The 23119-nt window shown below is 41.8% G+C and overlaps 1 protein-coding gene and 1 pseudogene across 2 annotated transcripts in view; both read left to right on the top strand.

Annotated features, from left to right (window-relative positions):
* The window catches only part of tsen2 (TSEN2 tRNA splicing endonuclease subunit), a 37054-nt gene extending 17106 nt beyond the window's left edge, over nucleotides 1-19948 (top strand). For both annotated transcript variants that reach the window (XM_063068157.1, XM_063068156.1), the window contains exons 7-12: nucleotides 4226-4276; nucleotides 5933-6071; nucleotides 14260-14296; nucleotides 14380-14491; nucleotides 16990-17079; nucleotides 17183-19948. In XM_063068157.1, the coding sequence (XP_062924227.1) occupies nucleotides 4226-4276; nucleotides 5933-6071; nucleotides 14260-14296; nucleotides 14380-14491; nucleotides 16990-17079; nucleotides 17183-17242 (489 nt within the window). In that variant the 3' untranslated portion in view covers nucleotides 17243-19948. The remainder of the gene's footprint in view (nucleotides 1-4225; nucleotides 4277-5932; nucleotides 6072-14259; nucleotides 14297-14379; nucleotides 14492-16989; nucleotides 17080-17182) is intronic.
* Nucleotides 9071-11793, top strand: LOC134357110 (ATP synthase subunit g, mitochondrial-like; annotated as a pseudogene).
* Nucleotides 19949-23119: the final 3171 nt, after the last annotated feature.

Here is a 23119-nt window from a genome sequence, read left to right as displayed (position 1 = left end):
ATGGCAGGACTTTCATATGAAGAAAGACTGGATGAACTGGGCTTGTACTCGTTGGAATTTAGAAGATTGAGGGGAGATCTGATTGAAACGTATAAGATCCTAAAGGGATTGGACAGGCTAGATGCAGGAAGATTGTTCCCGATGTTGGGGAAGTCCAGAACAAGGGGTCACAGTTTGAGGATAGAGGGGAAGCCTTTTAGGACCGAGATTAGGAAAAACTTCTTCACACAGAGAGTGGTGAATCTGTGGAATTCTCTGCCACAGCAAACTGTTGAGGCCAGTTCATTGGCTATGTTTAAGAGGGAGTTAGATATGGCCCTTGTGGCTACAGGGGTCAGGGGGTATGGAGGGAAGGCTGGGGCGGGGTTCTGAGTTGGATGATCAGCCATGATCATAATAAATGGCGGTGCAGGCTCGAAGGGCCGAATGGCCTACTCCTGCACCTATTTTCTATGTTTTCTATGTTTCTATATACCAAATGTAAGCTAAGTGTTATTGAGCGGTCAGCAAAAGATATAACATTCCTCAGTCCCAAGCTAGAAAAACTCAAAGACATAACTTATTCCCTTCACTGTTGCCACGCCCCAGCTTATGACTAGTTACCATAATAGATTTAATAAACATGCAACAGAGAATACAATGAAAACAAAGTATAAATACATGACTCTTATATTGTGATAAAATATCCTAAATGATTTGCTTTTTTTTAAGATTGACAGGTACCTTTAGTTGCAGTGCAAGAAACTCTATTGTTTAGTGAGTGATACAAACTACGGACTAATGTGGAGAAATGAGTTCAGAGCAGATGGGAATAGCATGAGGCATTGAGTCAGTGGGCCTGTTTCTCTGCTGTATGACTACGATACCAGATAATGTTACCATAGTGATTACGATCATTCTAGTCATGGACTCCATCAGAATGCTTTGTCTGACAAAATAATTTCATCATTTTTACATAGTAAGTACCCTGTTTTGCCTGAAGGATGAGGACAAGATCTCATGGCATCAATTCCAATCCAGGCATACCTAACGAAATTGTATCATTGTCTGAGTGAGAGACCTCAACCCCATAATAGATGGCAATACCTGTTTAACTGGCAACTAACAACAGGAATTCTGCAGATGCTGGAAATTCAAGCAACATACATCAAAGTTGCTGGTGAAGGCAGCAGGCCAGGCAGCATCTATAGGAAGAGGTGCAGTCGACGTTTCAGGCCGAGACCCTTCGTCAGGACTAACTGAAGGAAGAGTGAGTAAGGGATTTGAAAGCTGGAGGGGGAGATGCAAAATGATAGGAGAAGACAGGAGGGGGAGGGATAGAGCCGAGAGCTGGACAGGTGATAGGCAAAAGGGGATACGAGAGGATCATGGGACAGGAGGTCCGGGAAGAAAGACGGGGGGGGGGTGACCCAGAGGATGGGCAAGAGGTATATTCAGAGGGACAGAGGGAGAAAAAGGAGAGTGAGAGAAAGAATGTGTGCATAAAAATGAGTAACAGATGGGGTACGAGGGGGAGGTGGGGCCTTAGCGGAAGTTAGAGAAGTCGATGTTCATGCCATCAGGTTGGAGGCTACCCAGACGGAATATAAGGTGTTGTTCCTCCAACCTGAGTGTGGCTTCATCTTTACAGTAGAGGAGGTCGTGGATAGACATGTCAGAATGGGAATGGGATGTGGAATTAAAATGAGTGGCTACTGGGAGATCCTGCTTTCTCTGGCGGACAGAGCGTAGATGTTCAGCAAAGCGATCTCCCAGTCTGCGTCGGGTCTCACCAATATATAAAAGGCCACATCGGGAGCACCGGACGCAGTATATCACCCCAGTCGACTCACAGGTGAAGTGATGCCTCACCTGGAAGGACTGTTTGGGGCCCTGAATGGTGGTAAGGGAGGAAGTGTAAGGGCATGTGTAGCACTTGTTCCACTTACACGGATTCCTATAGATGCTGCTTGGCCTGCTGCGTTCACCAGCAACTTTGATGTATGTTAACTGGCAACTGCTTTGTTACCTCCATCAGCCTGGCCTCAAAAAATGGTAGTAGCAACCTTGGCACGAGAATGTCAATGCTGAAAGTCTCAAGAGCCTGCGACGCTTGCTCTTAGACAATCTGGCGATCTGCAAATGCGTCCACAGCATCCGAAGTGCCCCAAAGTCTATAATAATTAGAACCTGCTTGTCTACCAAATAACATCATTAAACCAGTCCTGATGTAGGAGATAATTAAGTACAGAAATGCCTTGTCCTTGGATTCGAGGCTCTGCCATGTCTCTGGAGAAAATAAACTGCTCTGTCATTACCCAAAGCCAAATGTCCAACAGATAATTCAGAAACTACGATGTGAGTTTATACTTCATCAGTATCAAAGCTATCTATGGCTTAGTATTCACCCTGCCAAGACTCATGATCAGAGGTAATCTAATCAAGAGCAGAGATACATGAGTTCTGTGAGGAGCTCTTCAAATGTGGTTCTGCCCTTGATAGGAGCACTTTTGACTCCATACTTCAGCAAGTTATGTGGTCCAGTCTCACCACTATATCTGGCTAGTTAGCAATATAAAAGCATGTATGCCAGCTGGAAAAACAAGAAGTCCTTGGGAGCAGACAGCTGCATCATTGCCTCAAGGTCCTGCAAACTGGCAGAGAAGAACTGCAGTCACAAATTCACAACCTCATCTTCCATATCTAGGAAGGGAAGACCATGCTAGGCCAACTACAGATGCCATAAATTATGACCCACTTTAAGTCAGTAGTAATGGCTGCTGCCACTTTGCTTCAATGACTAGGATTCTATACTGGTGCTTTGTGTGTAGAATATGAATGTTTTTCCTGTGACCACATGCTTTCATCTCACATCTCAAAGGTATGCTGGTTGTAGCCTACTAGGAACTGTCCGTACCGTAGGTGGATAAGAGAAGAGTTTAGGTTGAGGGGTGGGTGTTGATGGGCACTGGAGAAAACAGGTTAGAGGGAAATAAATGTGGGAATGAGACTGATGAAATGCTCTGAAAGCCAGCATTTACCTGATAAGTTGAAAGTTGTCCTCCTCACATGTCGTAAGGAAACATGGGAAAAGAAGGGTCTGATTGTGGTAACTACAGAGAAGTCTCTCGATGTCTGCTAGAGGGAAAATTATCATCAGCCTGTTCCTCCAGGTGGCTGAAGAACTACGTCCAAAAACACGATTTAGATGTATCTGTCTGGAGGGACGATAGAAAAGATCTGTGAAATGAGGGATCTGCATCAATGATGCTTCATTGACCTTACAAAGATTTTGATTCCATCAATTAAGACGCATTGTGAAGGTTCTTCTCAAATCTAGCTGCCTGCAGAAATTCGTCTCCATCTTGCACTGCTTTGCAATAGTTTGCAAGCCGAGATGTTAATCAACAGTAACAGTAATCTCAATAATAAAAGATGACAGAAGATGCTGGAAGTATTCAGCATGTTAGGACACATCTGTAGAGAAAGAAACCGAGACGGTGCTTCATGTTTAAAACCCTTCGTCTGACCTGGAAACCAGAAAATGTTGAAATTACTCAGCACGTCAGGTGCATCCGTAGGTGAAGAAATGTCATCAGCTCGCATCAACCATCAACAATTGAGCTGTGTACATACATCTATTGATGCTTCTGGACACATCTTCAGTGATGTTCCTGGAATCATTGGGTATTTTGGGTCTTTCAACATCATACAACCTCCTCCGGGTGACCCAGCCGGGGATGATCAGACCCCAGCTTGTGTCCAGATGGCTAGCTACTTATGACTCCATGGCTCCCCTCTTTTGAGCCACAGCCATCTTGAGGCCCTCTCTGCCGCATCGGTGGTACTGCGGATGGCTCTCCTCTTCCTCTCTCCCTTGATGCCCAAAATGCTGAAGGCTCTAACTAAAGAATGGGCTACGAATCCCCTACAACCAACCTCCACTGGGAGACACCTGGCTCTCCATCCAGCCTGAAATGAGCATATGAAAAAAAGCACATGATCCCTAATCCCAAGCAATTGCCTTTGATACTAAACAGAACTGTAGATATAGCCAACCCATTTTTAATGTTTATTAATTCCCATTTCTTAATGCATATAAACCTTTTTCATAGCTGTAAATATTATTATTTTGGAAGTTTAATTAACACACAATTGCTATTTCTATGTGACATTTCTGAATTATAATTTGCAAAATGCTTACTTTCAGCAGTATTTACAACTATCTCTGACTTCGCTGTTTCAGGCTTTTTTCCTTGTTTATGCCTTGGGATGTTTAACTATTTATCGCAATGAGGTAAGTTTTATATTTCTTTTTTGAACAGAGAATTTTAAAATGGGTCGAATCTCTCCCAATTGTTATATGTATAAATGTGCACTAAATCTTGCAGACCACAAAACCTCACTTCAGTCCTCAAGCAGCACTCTCACCCCTGGGTTTAGATTAAGTCTGGGCTCGGAGTAGGATTTCGTAGTAATTTTGTACCTGAAGAGCCTTTATCTGAAGAGACATGGCTAGAAATTCTTAGGCTTTTCCTTCTCTTTGCTGCACTGTTGGAGCTGCCATGTTCTCAGCTTCCCTTAAATCAGGGGTTCCCAATCTTTTTTTATGCCGTGGACTAAGGCCATTTTGCTAGGGGTCTGTGGATGCCAGGTTGGGAACCCCTGCTTTAAATGAACTGTCCACCCAGTCAGCTTGATGCAGTAGAACTTCCATGACACTATCATAAGGGCAAGCAGCACAGAATCAGAATCAGGTTTAGTATCATGGCGTATGTCATGAAGTTTGTTAACTTTGCACAGCAGTGCAATGAAATGCAATAAATAATAATACTTCACGCAATACATAATAATACTTCATGCTTCTGTACCTCCTTCCTGATGGTATCAGTGGGAGCAAGGCATGACCTAGGTGATGGGGGTCCTTAATGATGGACGCTGCCTTTTTGAGGTATCACTACTTGAAGTTATTCTGGATACTACGGAGGCTAGTACCCAGAATGGAGCTGACTAACTTTACAACTCTCTGCAGCTTACTTCAATTCACTGCAGTAGCACAACCCCCCTCCACCCCCAACCCATATCAAACAGTGATGCAGCCAGTTAGAATGCTCTCCACGAATAAATTTAAGTGTTTTTGGTGGCATACTAAATCTTCTCAAAATCCTGATGAAATATAACCCCTGTCGTGCCTTCTTTGTAACTGCATATCTGATTAATTGCAGCATACCTGTCCCTCACTCAACCTCCATGAACAAACTTTCTGATCTGATCTTTGTAATATTGCTGTTTGTGGAAGCTTGGTATGTACATATTAGCTACATTGATCCCTAACCTTCAACAAAACGTACTCTAAGTACTTTATGCTATAAAGAGGGTTGAAACATTCTGGGTATGAAAGATGTGTTTCTTTTCCCTTAATATGCCAGTTCAGTTATCTTTTACTTGGAAACTCAGCCTCTTGAGTTGCCATTCACACTGGGACACTTTAAAGCAATAGCAGGAAACCAGGACATTCACTGTTGAATTTTCACTCCAACCCGAAAACATTTAGCCCAACTGTGGAGTCTTGCTGTCAGTTTTTATTCTTAAGAAGTATCAAACCCTGAAAAATACAGTAATCTTTGAAAACAAAATTAACAATTTTGAAATATTTAATCTATCCACAGAGATTGAACCTGAAGAAATTTCTAATACAACACACTGAGGTAACCTATTAGAAACACGAAATATAAACAGAGAGCAGTAGACACCCCACAAGTCTATCAGTATCATTCTATACAAAGGAAGGATAGGTTTTAACACTTAAGTAGTTTGAATCATTAGCAGTATTGATTTACGTTTTGTTTGCTTGTCAAGCCATTGACGATGAATGAAGCCATTAATACCCAAGCAGTCTCTGCTATTGAAGATTATAAATATTAATGGTAGCCTGTCTTTTGCTTTACTTTAGGAGCCTCTGACTATTGTAAAATTATGGGAAGTATTTAGTGCAATTCAGCCCGGCTTCAAGACTAATTACATGGGCTATCATTACTTTCGAAGCAAAGGCTGGGTGCCAAAAACTGGATTGAAGTATGGGACAGACCTTTGTAAGTATGGGCTTAATTCACACAGTGAGCTTCATTATATTGCCATTGGCAAAATAGACAGGTTCAAAGAGAAATTGAGGGTGGGGTACTCAGGCCAATATTTATACTTCTATCATCAAAGTTCCTTAAAACAACAGATTGCAGTCATTATCACACTGGTCTTTGTGGGTACTTTGCTATGATATTTCCTACATTGCAACAGAGACCATATTTCAAAATATGCAGCAAATGATTGGTTGTTTGTGTTTCAGGAGGTCCTGACACTGAACAGCAAATATAATTGGAAGTCTTTTACCTTAATGGCTCTGTAATAGCTCAAAATTTACAGAATAACTAACTGAACTCAACAGGTCAGAAATGTCCTAAATTGTATCTAATTTCTGTTTGGGGCATGAACTAGTGGACTGTGGATCTGGAAATAAGTTTGAATCCCACCATGTCTTAAGAACAGGTAAGGAATTCAGAAATAAAATTAGGGCATTATTACTTGCAGTAAAAGACACAGTGGCCACTTTACTGAGTATACCTTCACCTGCCTGTTAATGGAAATATCTAATCAGCCAATCAATAAAAGCATGCAGACATGGTCAAGAGGTTCAGTTGTTGTTCAGATCAAACATCAGAATGAGGAAGAAATGTGAGCTAAGTGAATTTTACTGTGAAATGATTGCTGGTGCCAGAAACTGCTGATCTCCTGGGATTTTCACATCCTACAGTCTCCAGAGCAGGGGTTCCCAACCTTTTATGCCATGGACCAATACCATTTCAAAAAGGGGCTCGCGAACCCCAGGCTGGGAACCCCTGCTCTCGAGTTCACAGAAAAAGGAGCGAGAAACAAAAACCATTCAGTGTGTAGCAGTTCTGTGGGTGAAAGTGCCTTGTTAATGAGAGAGGTCAGAGGAGAATGTCTAGACCGGTTCAAGCTGAAGTGATGTGAAGGCAACGGTAACTCAAATAAACAGGTGTTACAATGGTGTGTGCAGAGGAGCATCTCTGAACACACAACACTTTGAACCTTAAAAATGATGGGCCACAACAGCAGAAGACCTCACTGGTTACACGCCTGCATCTTATAAAGTGGCCAATGAGTGTACATGTGGATTGAGTTTATAAAATCCCTCAAGTTCATTAATATCATTCAGGGAAGAAAATCTGATGTCCTTACTTGGTCCGGTCTTTGTGATCCGGATTTACAAACCTAGTTGAACCTTGACTGTCTCTTCAATTAGTACTGCTGTTGAAGAAAGTACACATCTAATGCTGAGTGAGAACATGATCAGGATCTGCTTTAATCCTGTTTTGTTTGTATGATCTTTCTAAACCTATTACTACAACATGTAGAATAGGGCAGAGGTGCACTGAGCTGGGATCACCTTTCAACCCATAATTTAGAAGTAAAAGTGTATATAAAATGTGGCAGAGAATCTTTACAAACTGAACCTTCCAAGCTTTTGCATGGTACTGATTACTTTGCATATAACAAATATTATTATATATAAGATTTACCCAGTGTTTGAAGTGAAATTGTACGGACTAAGTCCGACGGCTGAAAGTATTGTTGCTTTTGAGTCATCATCATCAAAGCCTCAGTTGTAGAAAACTACAGCACAGAAACAGGCTCTTTGGCCCATCTTGTCCAAGCCAAACTGTTATTCTGCTTAGTCGCAATGAACTGCACATGGACCATTGACTTCCAAATCCCTCACATCATGCACTTAACCAAACATTGCTTGGGTGCTGAAATTGAACCCGCGTCCACTACTTCTGCTTGCAGCTCACTCCAAGTGAAGAAATTCCCCTTCGGGTTCCCTTTAAATAGTTCACCTTTCACCCTTGCCCTATGACCTCTAGTTCACCCAAACTTAGTGGGAAAATCTTGCTTGCATTAACTCTATCTATACCCCTTTATAATTTTGTATACCTCTATCAAATCTCCCCTCATTTTCCTGCATCCCAAGGAATAAAATCCTAACCTATTCAACCTTTCACTCTTACCTCAAGACGTGGCAACGTCCTTGATATATTGGGAATGGTGACATAGTGGCCATAGGACAGTACAGCACAGGTACAGCCCCTTCAGCCCACAATATCTGTGCTGACATGATGGCTAATTAAAGCTATCCGCCTGCTCACAATCCATTTCATTCCATCCCCTGCGTGTTCCTATGTCTGTCATATCTGCTTCTACCAGTAGCATTTGGACTCCACTGTATCTATGCCACTCATTTTATAAACCTCGAACAGGTCTCCCCTCGGCCTCTGCTGCACAGAAAACAATCAAAGCTTTTCCAACCACTCCTTGTAGCTAATGTTCACTAATCCTGGCAAAAATTCTGGTAAAACTCTTCTACATCCTCTCCAAAGACTCCATGTCCTTGCTGTAGTGAGGTGGTCAGAATGGCACACAATACTCCAGTCGCTGCCCAACCAAAGTTTTACAGAGCTGCAACATGACTTCTTGACACACACATGGTGCACCAACTGATGAAGCCAAACATGCCACGTGCCCTCTTTACCATCCTATCTACTTGAGTTGCCTCTTTCAGGAAGCTATGGATTTGCACCCACAATTCCTCTGCACATCAGTGCTTCTAAGTGTCCTGCCATTTACTGCATACCACAACATGTAGAATAGGGCAGAGGTACACTGAGATGGGATCACAGTGGATGCATTTAAATTCCTAAAGTCCAGTACCTCACATTTTCCTGGATTACGCCAACTGCCATTTCTCCACCTGTAACTGCAGCTGATCTAAATCCCATTGTATTCTTTGGCAACCTTCATCACTATCCACACCACCACCTATGTTTATCTAGGTACATTTTGCATTTCCAGCTGTTTTAGTGCTTTATCCTGTCAATAATGCCCAATTTTCAAATTTTTGCATCAACTCAGTTAAATTATTAAAACTGATTAACAATGAAACAATATTATCACTAAATTTGGTTCTTGGAAGCTGATGTCATGATAGTTATTTAAAATACTAAATAAGGTGAAGATGGCACAGGCAGCGAGGCGGATGGTGCAGAGGGTGGTGACCGGGACCCCGATGCTTGCCAGCACTGCTGTTAAGTATTCAAGGCCTCGTCTACCTTCCTTTTGGAAATATGCTCGGGTAGAGCTGAGTCCTCCCAACACCCGGTGAAATCCCTGTGGCTGTCGAAAGCTTTAAGGGCCCTGCTGCATCTTTCAAGGCTGGGACTTACAAACAACTAACTGTCAAGGACGCCTTGAGAAACACATCGGTGGCCACAGAAGTTCTGATGTGGTTCTTCATTGGTGAGGTCATTGGCCGAGGAAGTCTGATTGGATATAATGTCTGAGCTCCTCTGTTTGATCCAGCATTCCATTCTATATGAATGAACATAATATTTCAAAAGAAACAAACCAATTATTAAGACCTGAAAAAAATAAGGTGGAATTATGTTTTAACGAGTGTGTATGGATTATTTGCACTTTAAAGTCCAAATTTTTTTTATTATCAAAGTACATATGTGTCACTGTATGCAACCCTGAGATTCATTTTCTGGTGGGCATACTCAATAAATCTACAGAATAATAACCATAACAGAAACAGTAGGGCATTGAAGAATGCAGTAGAACAGAGGGATCTAGGAATAATGGTGCATAGTTCCCTGAAGGTGGAATCTCATGTGGGTAGGGTGGTGAAGAAAGCTTTTGGTATGCTGGCCGTTATAAATCAGAGCATTGAGTACAGGAGTTGGGATGTAATGTTGAAATTGTATAAGACATTGGTAAGGCCAAATTTGGAGTATTGTGTACAGTTCTGGTCACCGAATTATAGGAAAGATGTCAATAAAATTGAGAGAGTACAGAGGAGATTTACTAAAATGTTGCCTGGGTTTCATCTCCTAAGTTACAGAGAAAGTTTGAACAAGTTAGGTCTTTATTCTTTGGAGCATAGAAGGTTGAGGGGGGACTTGATAGAGGTATTTAAAATTATGAGGGGGATAGATAGAGTTGACGTGGATAGGCTTTTTCCATTGAGAGTGGGGGAGATTCAAACAAGAGGATATGAGTTGAAGAGCAAAAGTTTAGGGGTAACATGAGGGGGAACTTCTTTACTCAGAGAGTGGTGGCTGCGTGGAACGAGCTTCCGGCAGAAGTGGTTGAGGCAGGTTCGATGTTGTCATTTAAGGTTAAATTGGATAGATAATATGGACAGGAAAGGAATGGAGAGTTATGGGCTGAGTGCACGTCGGTGGGACTAGGTGAGAGTAAGAGTTCGGCACAGACTAGAAGGGCTGAGATGGCCTGTTTCCGTGCTGTAATTGTTATATGGTTATATGGTATAGAAACAATGAAAGACTGCCCAACTAGGGAGTTCAACTGGAGTGCGGAAGTCAACAAAATCCGTAAATTCAAAAAGAAGAAATAATTAATAAATATGCAGTAAATATTGAGAACATGAAATGAAGGGTCCTTGAAAGTAAATCCTTTGGTTGTGGGAACATTATAATGATGGGGCAGGTGAAGTTGAGTGGAGTTTATACCCTTTGGTTCAAGAGCCTGATGGCTGAGGGTAGTAACTGTTCTTGAACCTGGTGGTGTGAGCCTTGAGGCTCCAGTACCACCCTTGTAATTTTAGCAGGGAGAAGAGAGCATGTCCTGGGTGATAGGGGGGGTCCCTGATGACTGCAATCAATAACATGTAACTTCCCTTTCGGTGTTTGAACCACCTGTATGACCTGGCATTTTTGTGGTGTGAACTGGAGTCGCAAAGGTGCAGAGCAATTGCGGCATTGCACATACAGGCCGAGTTGAGAGGGTTGGCCCGGGCACGAGAGCATGATATGAGCCAGTGTTTGGCCATTGCTGGAGCAGACTTGGAGGTGATTCAATGCACCAGAACCGAGTCAAGGCAGAGCCCGGGCCCGAGAGCTTTCTGCACTGAACTAAGGCTGTGGCCTGCAACCAACAGGCTCCTAAATCGGCTGTGGCTGGCTTAATGGATGTGGATTCTCTTTCATGAAATTCAGATCTGAAAACAATTTGCTCACTTTTTTTGTTTGCATGATTTGTTTTTCTTTTATGCACATTAGGTGTTTGGTGGTCTTTTTAACGGGTTCTATTGTTTTTTTTGTCTTGTGGCTGCTTGTAAGGAGACACATCTGGAGGTTGTGTACAGTATACATACTTTAACAATGTACTTTGAACTTTGAGGCTGCCAGTCAATATACTCTCCACTGCACATCTATAGAAGTTTGTCAGAATTTTAGGGGTCATGCTGAATTTCCACGAACTCCTAAGGAAGTAAAGGTGCTGCTGTGCTTTCTTCATAATTGCACGTGTGCTGGGCCCAGGACAGGTCCTCTGAAATAATAACACCCAGGAATTTAAAGTTGCTGACCCTGTCCGCCTCTGATCCTCCAATGCAGACTAGCTCGTAGACTCCTGGTTTCTTTCTCATGAAGTCAATGATCAGCTTCTTGGTCTTGCTGACATTGAGTAAGAGGTTGTTGTTATGACACCACCACTCAGCCAGATTTTTATTCTCCTTCCTATGTGCTGATCATTACCTTTGATTTGGCCTGTGTCGGTGGTGTCATCAGCAAACCTGAATATGGCATTGGAGCTGTGGTTAGCCACACAGAAAATATTTTAGAACCCTTAGTTGTAACTGTGGCTCAGTTGGAAGTTCCCTTCTGTGTCAGAAATTGCTGATTTCAAGTCACATGCTGGAGAATTTGACATCAAATCTATGCTGGTGCTGCTCCTTGAATTTAACATTTAATGTGAGCCCTGTCTATCATATCGAACAGTTATGGCATGTGTGAACTCATTACACACATGCTGCTGCTAGCTAAATTAAAGTTATTTTGATCACTTTCTGGTTCTAATCCATAGTTTATATTATTTACAGCATATCAAGTGTTCCACCAGATATGATTTTAAAAATGCTATGTGTTTCTCATGCCTTTTCAGGGAGGAAGTTCCAGATTTCTGATATATTTTGGTGGGAAAATTCCTTTAACTCCCTCTAATCATTTACTAATCATCTTAAATATTGTCTTTGACCTTTTTTTAAGCCAAGGGATATAAATTCCTTGTCCAGTAATGTACATTTTCATTGCCCAGGCAAGTCATAACCTTGTACACTTACCTCCTGTATTCCAAAGATAATCATATTAGCCTAGCTAGTTTCTTCTCGTAAATAAATTGCACCAGGCTTAGCAGACTGCTTGTAAATCGGTGTACCATAGGCTACCATGTTTCAGCTTCTTCTGAAATCTTGAGGAATTGTATATTATGTTATTTTGTGCTACTGGTTATTCAGCACCTTGTGGCATGAGGATGTCTCTGGCTACATAATCCTGCTGTTACTGTTTCAAAATGGGTAGAGCTGCCAAGGATGATGCCCTCTGCTTCCACCTTATTTCCTCACCACTGCTGGCATCAGGCCATTGCAGACAAGCTGTTTGAAAAAGAGAATGTGATATGGGGTGAGTAGTTGGAAGCCCCAAACCTGCATTCCACCTTTCTTTCACAGCACATTGTTTGCACGTGGAACAATGACTCATTGCCAGTGTAACACAATATCCTTTGTGAATGACATTCTGAGACACAGACACTTATCTAAATAGAATACCAGTAAAAGAATCAGGATACCCTCTAATAGCCTCTAATGGTATATTTGGATTTTCAAAAGGCTTTTGACAAGGTCCCACACAGGAGATTAGTGTGCAAACTTAAAGCACACGGTATTGGGGGTAAGGTATTGGTGTGGGTGGAGAATTGGTTAGCAGACAGGAAGCAAAGAGTGGGAATAAACGGGACCTTTTCAGAATGGCAGGCAGTGACTAGTGGGGTATCGCAAGGCTCAGTGCTGGGACCCCAGTTGTTTACAATATATATTAATGACTTGGATGAGGGAATTAAATGCAGCATCTCCAAGTTTGCGGATGACACGAAGCTGGGCAGCAGTGTTAGCTGTGAGGAAGATGCTAAGAGGATGCAGGATGACTTGGATAGGTTGGGTGAGTGGGCAAATTCATGGCAGACGCAATTTAATGTGGATAAATGTGAAGTTATCCACTTTGGTGGCAAAAATAGGAAAACAGATTATTATCTGAATGGTGGCCGATTAGGAAAAGGAGGTGCAACGAGACCTGGGTGTCATTATACACCAGTCATTGAAAGTGGGCATGCAGGTACAGCAGGCGGTGAAAAAGGCAAATGGTATGCTGGCATTTATAGCGAGAGGATTCGAGTACAGGAGCAGGGAGGTACTACTGCAGTTGTACAAGGCCTTGGTGAGACCACACCTGGAGTATTGTGTGCAGTTTTGGTCCCCTAATCTGAGGAAAGACATCCTTGCCATAGAGGGAGTACAAAGAAGGTTCACCAGATTGATTCCTGGGATGGCAGGACTTTCATATGAAGAAAGACTGGATGAACTGGGCTTGTACTCGTTGGAATTTAGAAGATTGAGGGGGGATCTGATTGAAACGTATAAGATCCTAAAGGGATTGGACAGACTAGATGCAGGAAGATTGTTCCCGATGTTGGGGAAGTCCAGAACGAGGGGTCACAGTTTGAGGATAAAGGGGAAGCCTTTTAGGACCGAGATTAGGAAAAACTTCTTCACACAGAGAGTGGTGAATCTGTGGAATTCTCTGCCACAGGAAACAGTTGAGGCCAGTTCATTGGCCATATTTAAGAGGGAGTTAGATATGGCCCTTATGGCTACGGGGATCGGGGGTATGGAGGGAAGGCTGGTGCAGGGTTCTGAGTTGGATGATCAGCCATGATCATAATAAATGGCGGTGCAGGCTCGAAGGGCCGAATGGCCTACTCCTGCACCTATTTTCTATGTTTCTATGTAATAGCAATAGTAAAGCATGCACCCCTCATTAAGAGTTTACAGATAAATATGAGATCTATTTTGGAAATCTTGGAGCTCAGATATTTCTGTGAAGTAAACCAAAAGACCATAAGACAAAGGAGCAGAAGTCGGCCATTCGGCCCATCGAGTCTGCTCCGCCATTTCGTCATGAGCTGATCCATTCTCCTATTCAGTCCCACTCCCCCCGCCTTCTCACCATACCTTTGATGCCCTGGCTACTCAGATACCTATCAATCTCTGCCTTGTTTTTCAATTTGTAATTACAACAAAACTTTGTGTATCAGATTTAAAATAACAGTTGATTTTCCTTTGTATTTTAGTGTTGTATCGAAAAGGACCTCCATTTTATCATGCAAGGTATGAATGGTGTAGTTAAAATTATACTTGCAATGGAGTCTAATTCTATTTTCATAATATTTGATTTTTTTTTCTGCCTACAGTTATTCAGTAGTGGTTGAAATGGTTGATGACAGTTGTCAGGGCTCTCAACGCCGGCCTTTTACCTGGAGGTCACTTGCTGGGTTGGTTCGAACAACTACAAATGTCTCCAAGGTAAAGGTTCTCCTGAGCCTTCCCAAGAATGATTCAATGTTGTTGACATCAGGGCTCATCTCAATTTCTGTACATTCTGCTTTTTAGTAGTGGAATGAAAACTTTTTCATCTGTTTCCTAGGTTTCCCCAGTCATTTATTTGTGGATTACAGATTTTCACACCAAACTCTTCCTTTGGTTGTCGTAAACGTCTACTGTGGGCACCTTCCTTTGCCTCATCAACAAGATCACCATACAATCATTGTATTTTTTTTAAAAAGTGGGGGGGCATTTGGCAATTGTACAATTCGTAAGGAATTGATCCTCCCAAAATTCTGATGTTCAATTACTTTGAGCCTCTTTTACTAAAAGGTGCAATGCTCTTTTCCATAGTTTGTTGTTATAATAAAATATTCCATCCCATGTTCTAATGCCCTACATAAAGAAATTCCTCCTAACCTTTTAATGCTTTTAAACTGTCACTGGATATTCAAAATGTGGCAGAAGAATTTGTGTCCACCCACGTCCTGTGTTACAAAGGTTTTCAATCTGGGGTCCATGGACCCTTTGCTTAATGATGCTGGTCCATGGCATAATCAAGGTTGGGAACCCCTGCTGTAGAGGGCTTTAGATGCCTCGAAGTTATTAAAGGCTCTTTGTGATGCAAATTGCAATAGTCTTGGCATTCATATCTTATCCTTGGTTATCATTCTGATGTAGGCTTAGGGCCCTTTGTATTAATCATAATCCTAAAATTCTCAAAATTTTCTTCAGTATAGTCATAGTCATACTTTATTGATCCCAGGGGAAATTGGTTTTCGTTACAGTTGCACCATAAATAATAAATAGTTAAATAGTAATATGTAAATTATGCCAGGAAATAAGTCCAGGACCACCCTATTGGCTCATAATTGAACTGTTCCTTTCTTTTTCCCTATATACTTTTTCAAATCCAAAATGCTGTTTGCTTTGGCATTATCTGTACATGAACTTTGAAAGGAAACACTATTTGTTCGACACCTTTCCAAAGAAGGTGTTTTCACATTTATATTTTACCTCCTTTGTTATATCAATTGCACCTTTTCCCATCAAGCTGGTGTACTTACAGCTACTGCAAATGGTTAGCAGGAGCCTGAACTGCATTTCAGATTGGTTGGAGGCTGCTCATAATTTCTTTTGTTTTGATAATAAAACAATTAAACTTGGATTTATTCTTTAAAACTTATTTGCTCAATGGCTGGTCCGTAGTCTTCAGTATCATAGATGCCTGAGCTTTGCATCTGAAATATTGCAAGGGAGATGTCTGCAACCTCAAACACCAAATGGTATTGCTGCACAACATACTCTTGTATAAACAGGAGAAAGTCTGCAGATGCTGGAATCCAAAGCAATACACACAATGCTGGAAGAACCCATCAGGTCAGGCAGCATCTATGGAAATGAACAAAACAGTTGTGTTTCGGGCCAACGCCTTCTTTGGGCCTAGGAAAGAAGGGGGAAGAAGCCAGAATAAAAAGGTGGGAGAGAGGAAGGAGGACTAGCTAGAAGATGGGTGAAGCGAGGTGGGTAGGAAAGGTAAAGGACTGGAGAGGGAGGAATCTGATAGGAGAGAAGGGTGGACTATAGGAGAAGGGGAGTGGGGCACCAAGGGGAGATGATAGGCAGGTGAGAAAAGGTTTCAAAGGTACATTTACTGTCAGAGAAATCATACAATATACATCCTGAATGTTTTCTGCCCAGCTCCCGCAACGATCCCCCCTCCCCGCCCAGCAAAAAAAAAGCATTGGCACCCACCACCGAGCACTCGAGCATACAGCAACAGCAAAAACACAGACTTGCGGTATTCCAATGACTATGTGTTCACCTGGTATTCGACATAGCACAGGCTCTCTCTCTCCCTAATAAGGGAGAAAGAGATGTCTCCGTTTCACAGCGAGAGAGGAGACATACCAAATAACTCGCTGGTTTACGATGTTCAAGATCCTTTGCGTCGCTTTTTCGAGCTCTGGGCACACAGCCAAAGGTCTTCCAACTCCCATGACACACCATTCTGTATATAATTATTGTCATATTCTGTATATCTGTATATAATTATTGTCAACAGTCATTTACAAACTATGGGAAGTACAAGAAACTATAGATTCTGGAAATCTGACATAAAAGCAGAAAATACTAAAGATATTCAGCAGGTCTTCCAGCATCAGTAGAGGAAGCACAATGAAATGTGCTTGCTGTTAATTTCTTTGTAGTAGCTTTTAAACAGATTAGTAAAAGTCAAAATCTTTTTGTTGGCTTAAAAATAAAATGAATGCTAAAATTGACTGAAAATTGCATAGATATGCTGCAGGTCAGGAAACATCTGAAGGTTGTTTCAGGTTTTCCCCAATGTCAAGTCTGATGAAAGCATTCTTAGTCCATAAGATACTGATAAACTGCTTGTGCCTCCATTATGTAATGTCTTTAATGTCAGTAGTTTCTGTTTTAGTATGGACACTAAAAATGTTATCATTTTCTTTCAGGAACTTCTGTTATGCTACTTGATTAAGCCATCAAATATGACTGAGGAAGAAATGACAACACCAGATTGTATGAAGAAAATTAAAGTTCAGGTGCCAAGATTTCTTTTGGTGAAAAGTTTAATTATTGCATTAATGTTTGTAGTTTGGTTCTGAAGCAAAGGAAATACTGTAAAATAATTTTATCTCATTTCAGGAATTGATTGTAAATCGTTGGATTTCTTCCCGAGAACGCACTGATCAGGAGGAGTTGTAGCTTTTCAATTGCATGTTGGGATCAAATAAATTTATTTGGAACCATGGCAAGAGCAATTTAAAAAAAAAAGCAATAAAATTTGGAACAAGACTTTTTTTTTAAAACTGTGATTTCATTTGTAAATGCTATGCAACTTCGCTATCCAGGATACCAAGAATATGGTGGTACCAGACTAGTAGATCTTTTGGATTACTCAGACTCTTATTATCCCAATGCATATAATTTATTTATGCATGCTACATAATTAATATATTTTCCATTGAACCCAGCGAGCTTAAAGGGAGCAAGAAGTTGAACGCCAGTAGAGTTTAGTTTGTTCTCGACCTTAATCTTGCTTCAACCAGATATCCAGGCACTGCAGTTGGCAGCCTTGCAATATGTGATTAGTGTGTCCATGGATTGCAAGAATTTTGTGCATTAATAAGTGACCCGGCTGGTGGCATAGTGGCATCAGCACTGGACTGCGGGGCGGAGGTTCTGGAGTTCAAACCCAGCCGGCTCCCTCCGGCACGCTTTCCATCCATGTGGGGTTAAGAGCTGGTGATCTCTTTGGGGGGAAAGAAAACTCACCCGGCAGAAGGCAATGGCAAACCACTGCTGTAACTTGCCTCGTACGCGAATTCCAACTACGTCAGAACGGCAAGGGAGGAAATTGTCTGCTACCCAGAAAAATTCCTGATGCGACCTATGTTATTATTAAGTGAGCTGTAAGACAAATGGTCACACAACAGATTAAGTATTATTAAACTTGCAATATTTCATTTGTAATGTAAAAATATGCTAACTTAAAAGATGTGTTGAAAACTTTTTTAAAATCAGAATATGAATTAAAGTAAAACGTAAGTGCGAAGTTCAATGAAAGATTTGCATTTGAAATGTGACTTCACTTTCTAAATACTGATCACATTATTTCCACTACTGATCTTTGCTATTGTTAATTCGTTGTACGTTTGAACAAGTCAAATCTTGTTAAGTCTAGGGAAATGATTGATTGAAACTAATTCTTTCTGAGAAATAAACATAACATAAAGCCACTGCAAAAGTCACCAAATTAACTACACTGCAGTACTGTGACTTCATTCACACCAGTACATTACCTTATAATTGCAACTGTTAACTTATACTCACAGATTAGAGTTTATACATCATATTTATTTTTCATGATTAATCCCTTCGTTCCACACGGCCGCGCAGCCACAATTACAGTGGTTTACTCTTTTTACTCGCACACTCAATGGAAACTTCTTGAAAACTGATCTGTCTGTCATGAGCTATGTGAAAGACGGCCCTTGTGAATGAGGCAGGTCAAATTCTGATTTTTAAGTCTGTTAAAATATTTACAAAGCAATTGGAAAAATCCTAATCTGAAAGACTGTTATATTAGTATTATTACTTAACCAGACTAAAAGATCATTTTGCTTCAGGTATCCTTTTAGCATCTAGTCTTAAATTACACAAGAACTGGTAGGTTTGTCATACTAAGGACATAGAATAATTATTTACAAAATTGAAATAAGACAATTCTTTACATAAGGATGAATAAATTTAACAATTGTTAAATTCCTCTGTGTAAAGGATATTTTCTAATGAACATTGGAGTTGTGATTAAAACAAAGATCTATCGACTGGCAATAGGGGGTTTTTTTGTCTTTAGAAATGAATGTTACTCATTCTTGCAAATTGGATTGCTATAATTGATTGCTGCAATATTTTAGTTATTTGTCAAATGGAGATGTATTTCTCCAAAACCCAGGAAATCATTCACTCAAATTACTGAAGAATAATGGTTTATTTTAATCGTGGACTTGTTTTTGAATTTCACAGGTGACCATCTTCAGCAGTTCATTTCTTTAGGGGTCCCCTCATTTGTTCCACATGAGTTTTCCAATGCTGCTTCCCAAATTTATGGCTGTGTGCCTCAGAGTAAAATGAAGATATGATTTTATGTATATGGCCTTTCTATCTAAATCCCTGAGACCACTGGACTCCCAGATTGCTTGTATCATATGGTGAATGTTCTGTTTCTTTCTGTAAATCATGATCAAAACTACCACGTTTGGATTAGAAGAAAACACAACATTCACAGCGAATCAGCCACTCATTCATAAGGGATGCATCCTTTAGTTGGCTGAGAAAGATGCTACACTATTAACAATACAAGTCTGATGCCAGAGCACTGTAGATTGTATCTGATACACTGCGATCAATTATTTTATAATGGTAGGATAAATCTTAGAAGTGGAAGTGCGCATCAATCACTTTAATGTTGGTAATTGGGAACTTCTGAAACCTTACTCTGTGAGAAATTTAATTGACTGTTGCTCAAGCATGGACTAATCATTAAAAATCTATTCATGCAAGTATGTTTCAGTAATCTTGACAATTCTTGAAGTACAGAAGGTAATTGAAAGCAGTGCAAGGCAAGCACATAGGATCCTGGGATGAAAAAGCAGGCCCTTCTAGATTTCGACCATAAGACATAGCAGAATTAGGCCACTCGGCTCACTCTGTGCTCTGCCACTCGATCATGGCTGGTTTCCTTTTCCCCCCAGCCCCATTCTCCTGCCTTGATAACTTTTGATGCCCTTACTAATCAACCTTTGCTGTAATTATACCAAACAACTTGGCCTTTGAGGCAATGAATTCCACAGATCCAACATTCTCTGGCTAATGAAATTCCTCCTCATCTCTGTTCTGAAGGAGCATCTTTCTATTCTGAGACTGTGCCCTCTGGACTGGGTCTATCCCACTACTGGAAATATTCTCTCCACATCCACTCTATCTCGGCCTTTCCCTATTCAATAGGTTTCAGTGAGAACCACCCTCATTCTTCTAAACTCCAGCAAGTAGGGGCCCAGAGCCATCAAATGCTGGTCATCTGTTAACCCTTTCATTCTCTGGATCATTTGTAGTTCTGATTTGTTTTTGTTTTGTAAGATTAAAGCTGAGACTTGGATTACTTTAAGTTCACAAAGTGTACAAGTGGGATATCATCCAGGCATGTTCTAAGGGATTCCAGCAGCAGTTGTTCCACACAATAATGTACGTATATGTGTGTGTGTCTGTGTATATTTTTTAAAATTAGAACAGTAATTGCAGCTTGGAATGCTGTTTAAAAAACTTAATTATTAGTAGTAGTAGTACTAATAGTGCAATCACTTGCGGTAAGTATGAAGTTCTCCTAAGAGGTTATTCCCTTAACAGGCATCTGTGCATGACTTTAACATGGGGTAGCTGATACTTGGTCAACACCTTAATTACACTTCACTCAACAGGGCTTTAGTTTATCATGAGTTTTAAGAGTGAGGATACGCCATGTCAAAAACATAGTTGAAATTCTGATCCAATTCTCATCAGTGAGGCTTCAGCTGTGACCATGATGGTGATGCAGTATTATCCTTGATATCAGCTTCAAGATTCCAAAAGAAGAGCTTACAAAAGGTTCAAAAAACTAGATAATGATAGGAATCTAGAAGATTATAAGGCGAGCAGGAAGGAGTTTAAGAATGAAATTAGGGGAGCAGAAGGGGCCCTGAGAAGGCCTTGGCGTACAGGATTAAGGAAAACCCCAAGGCAACTTACAAGTATGTGAAGAGCAAGGGGATAAGACGTGACAGAATAGGACCAATCAAGTGTGACAGTGGAAAAGTGTGTATGGAACCGGAGGAAATAGAGGAGGTACTTAATGAATACTTTGCTTCAGTATTCACTATGGAAAAGGATTTTGGCGCTTGTAGGGATGACTTGCAGTGGACTGAAAATCTTGAGCGTGTAGATATTAAGGAAGAGGATGTGCTGGAGCTTTTGGAAAGCATCAAGTTGGGTAAGTCACCAGGACCGGATGAGATGTACCCCAGGCTACTGTAGGAAGCGAGGAAGGAGATTGCTGAACCTCTGGCAATGATCTTTGCATCATCATTGGGGACGGGAGAGGTTCTGGAGGATTGGAGGGTTGCGGATGTTGTTCCCTTATTCGAGAAAGTGAGTAGGGATAGCCCAGGAAATTATAGGCCGGTCTTACTTCAGTGGTTGGTAAGTTGATGGAGAAGATCCAGGATTTATGAACATTTGGAGAGGCATAATATGATTAGAAATAGTCTGCATGCCTTTGTCAAAGGCAGGTTGTGCCTTACGAGCCTGATTGAATTTTTTGAGGATATGACTAAACACATTGATGAAGGTAGAGCCGTAGATGTAGTTTATATGGATTTTAGCAAGGCATTTGCTAAGGTACCCCATGCAAGGCTTTTTGAGAAAGGAGGCATGGGATCCAGGAGGACATTGCTTTGTGGATCTAGAACTGGCTTGCCCACAGAAGGCAAAGAGTGGTTGTAGACGGGCCATATTTTGCATGGAGGCCGGCAACCGATGGTGTGCCTCAGGGATCTGTTCTGGGACCCTTACTCTTCGTGATTTTTATAAATGACCTGGATGAGGAAGGGATGAGTTAGTGAATTTGCTGATGACACAAAGGTTGGAGGTGTTGTGGTTAGTGTGGAGGGCTGTCAGAGGTTACAACGGGACATTGATAGGATGCAAATCTGGGCTGAGAAGTGGCAGATGGAGTTCAACCCAGATAAGTGTGAGGTGGTTCATCTTGGTAGGTCAAATATGATGGCAGAAAATAGCATTAATGGTAAAACTCCTGGCAGTGTGGAGGATCGGAGGGATCTTGGGGTCCGAGTCCATAGGCCACTCAAAGCTGGTACGCAGGTTGAATCTGTGGTTAAGAAGGCAAATGGTGCATTGGCCCTCATTAATCATGAGCTTGAGTTTAAGAGCCAAGAGGTAATGTTGCAGCTATATAGGACCCTGGTCAAACCCCACTTGGAGTACTGTGCTCAGTTCTGGTCGCCTCACTACAGAAAGGACATGGAAACCATAGAAAAGGTGCAGAGGAGATTTACAGGGATGTTGCCGGGATTGGGGAGCATGCCTTATGAGAACAGGTTGAGTGAACTCGGCCTTTTCTCCTTGGAGCGACGGAGGATGAGAGGTGACCTGATAGAGGTGCACAGGATAATGAGAGGCATTAATTGTGTGGATAGTCAGAGGCTTTTCCCCAGGGCTGAAATGGCTAACATGAGAGAGCATAGTTTTAAGGTGCTTGGAATTAGGTACAGAGGAGATGTCAGGGGTAAGTTTTTTTTACACAGAGAGTGGTGAGTGCGTGGAATGGGCTGCTAGTGGCAGTGGGGGAGGTGGAAACAATGAGGTCTTTTAAGTGTTACGAGAATACACATAAAATTAAGATGTTTGCTGGCCTGGGCTAGCATCAGTGGCATCAGCAGTTGGTCTGCCACCTGCCCTCAGGGGAAGGAGAGATAAGGAACAATGGAGCAGCGTCTGGAGATGTGTAATGAAGGGATGTGGGAGGAAGAGCTGTCTGGAGCGGCTCCCCCCTTTGAACCCTGAACTGTTTGAAGTGATGGACAGGCGATACCCCAGCAGGGGGATAAAAAGGGACAGGTTCGCTAAGACAGACACACACGCCACCCGAGGTAACGAGACCCTGGAAGCGGTACGCTTCTCACGAGTGGGTGGAAAGGTACGATCAGCGGGAACCCGGTGTGTGTCCGCCCTTGCCTGGGTGCCGGGTTCACTGCAGAGGATCGACCGCATCTGGAGGAGGGGTCACAGTCGGTGACCTCAGGTGACATCACCAAGGACCCGCCCAAAAGCTGTTTGTGAGCCATCCCGCTGGTCTGTGAGTGAAGCTGCGCTGAATGATGAGTTGTTCCTATTCTATGTCTCTCTTCCCCCACGTTGTCCATCGCCATGGCAACGATTACTGCGAACTGAACTACAAACTGGACTGAACTTTGAGTCATTTTGAAATTGGTCATTTACCCCTAGACAACGATAGAGCTTGATTGA

Source organism: Mobula hypostoma, chromosome 15 (genome assembly GCF_963921235.1).
Source record: "Mobula hypostoma chromosome 15, sMobHyp1.1, whole genome shotgun sequence".
In the NCBI taxonomy this organism is placed as follows: Eukaryota; Metazoa; Chordata; class Chondrichthyes; order Myliobatiformes; family Myliobatidae; genus Mobula; species Mobula hypostoma.
The sequence above is the reverse complement of the archived record's forward strand: the minus strand, read 5'-3'. Positions and strand labels throughout refer to the sequence as shown.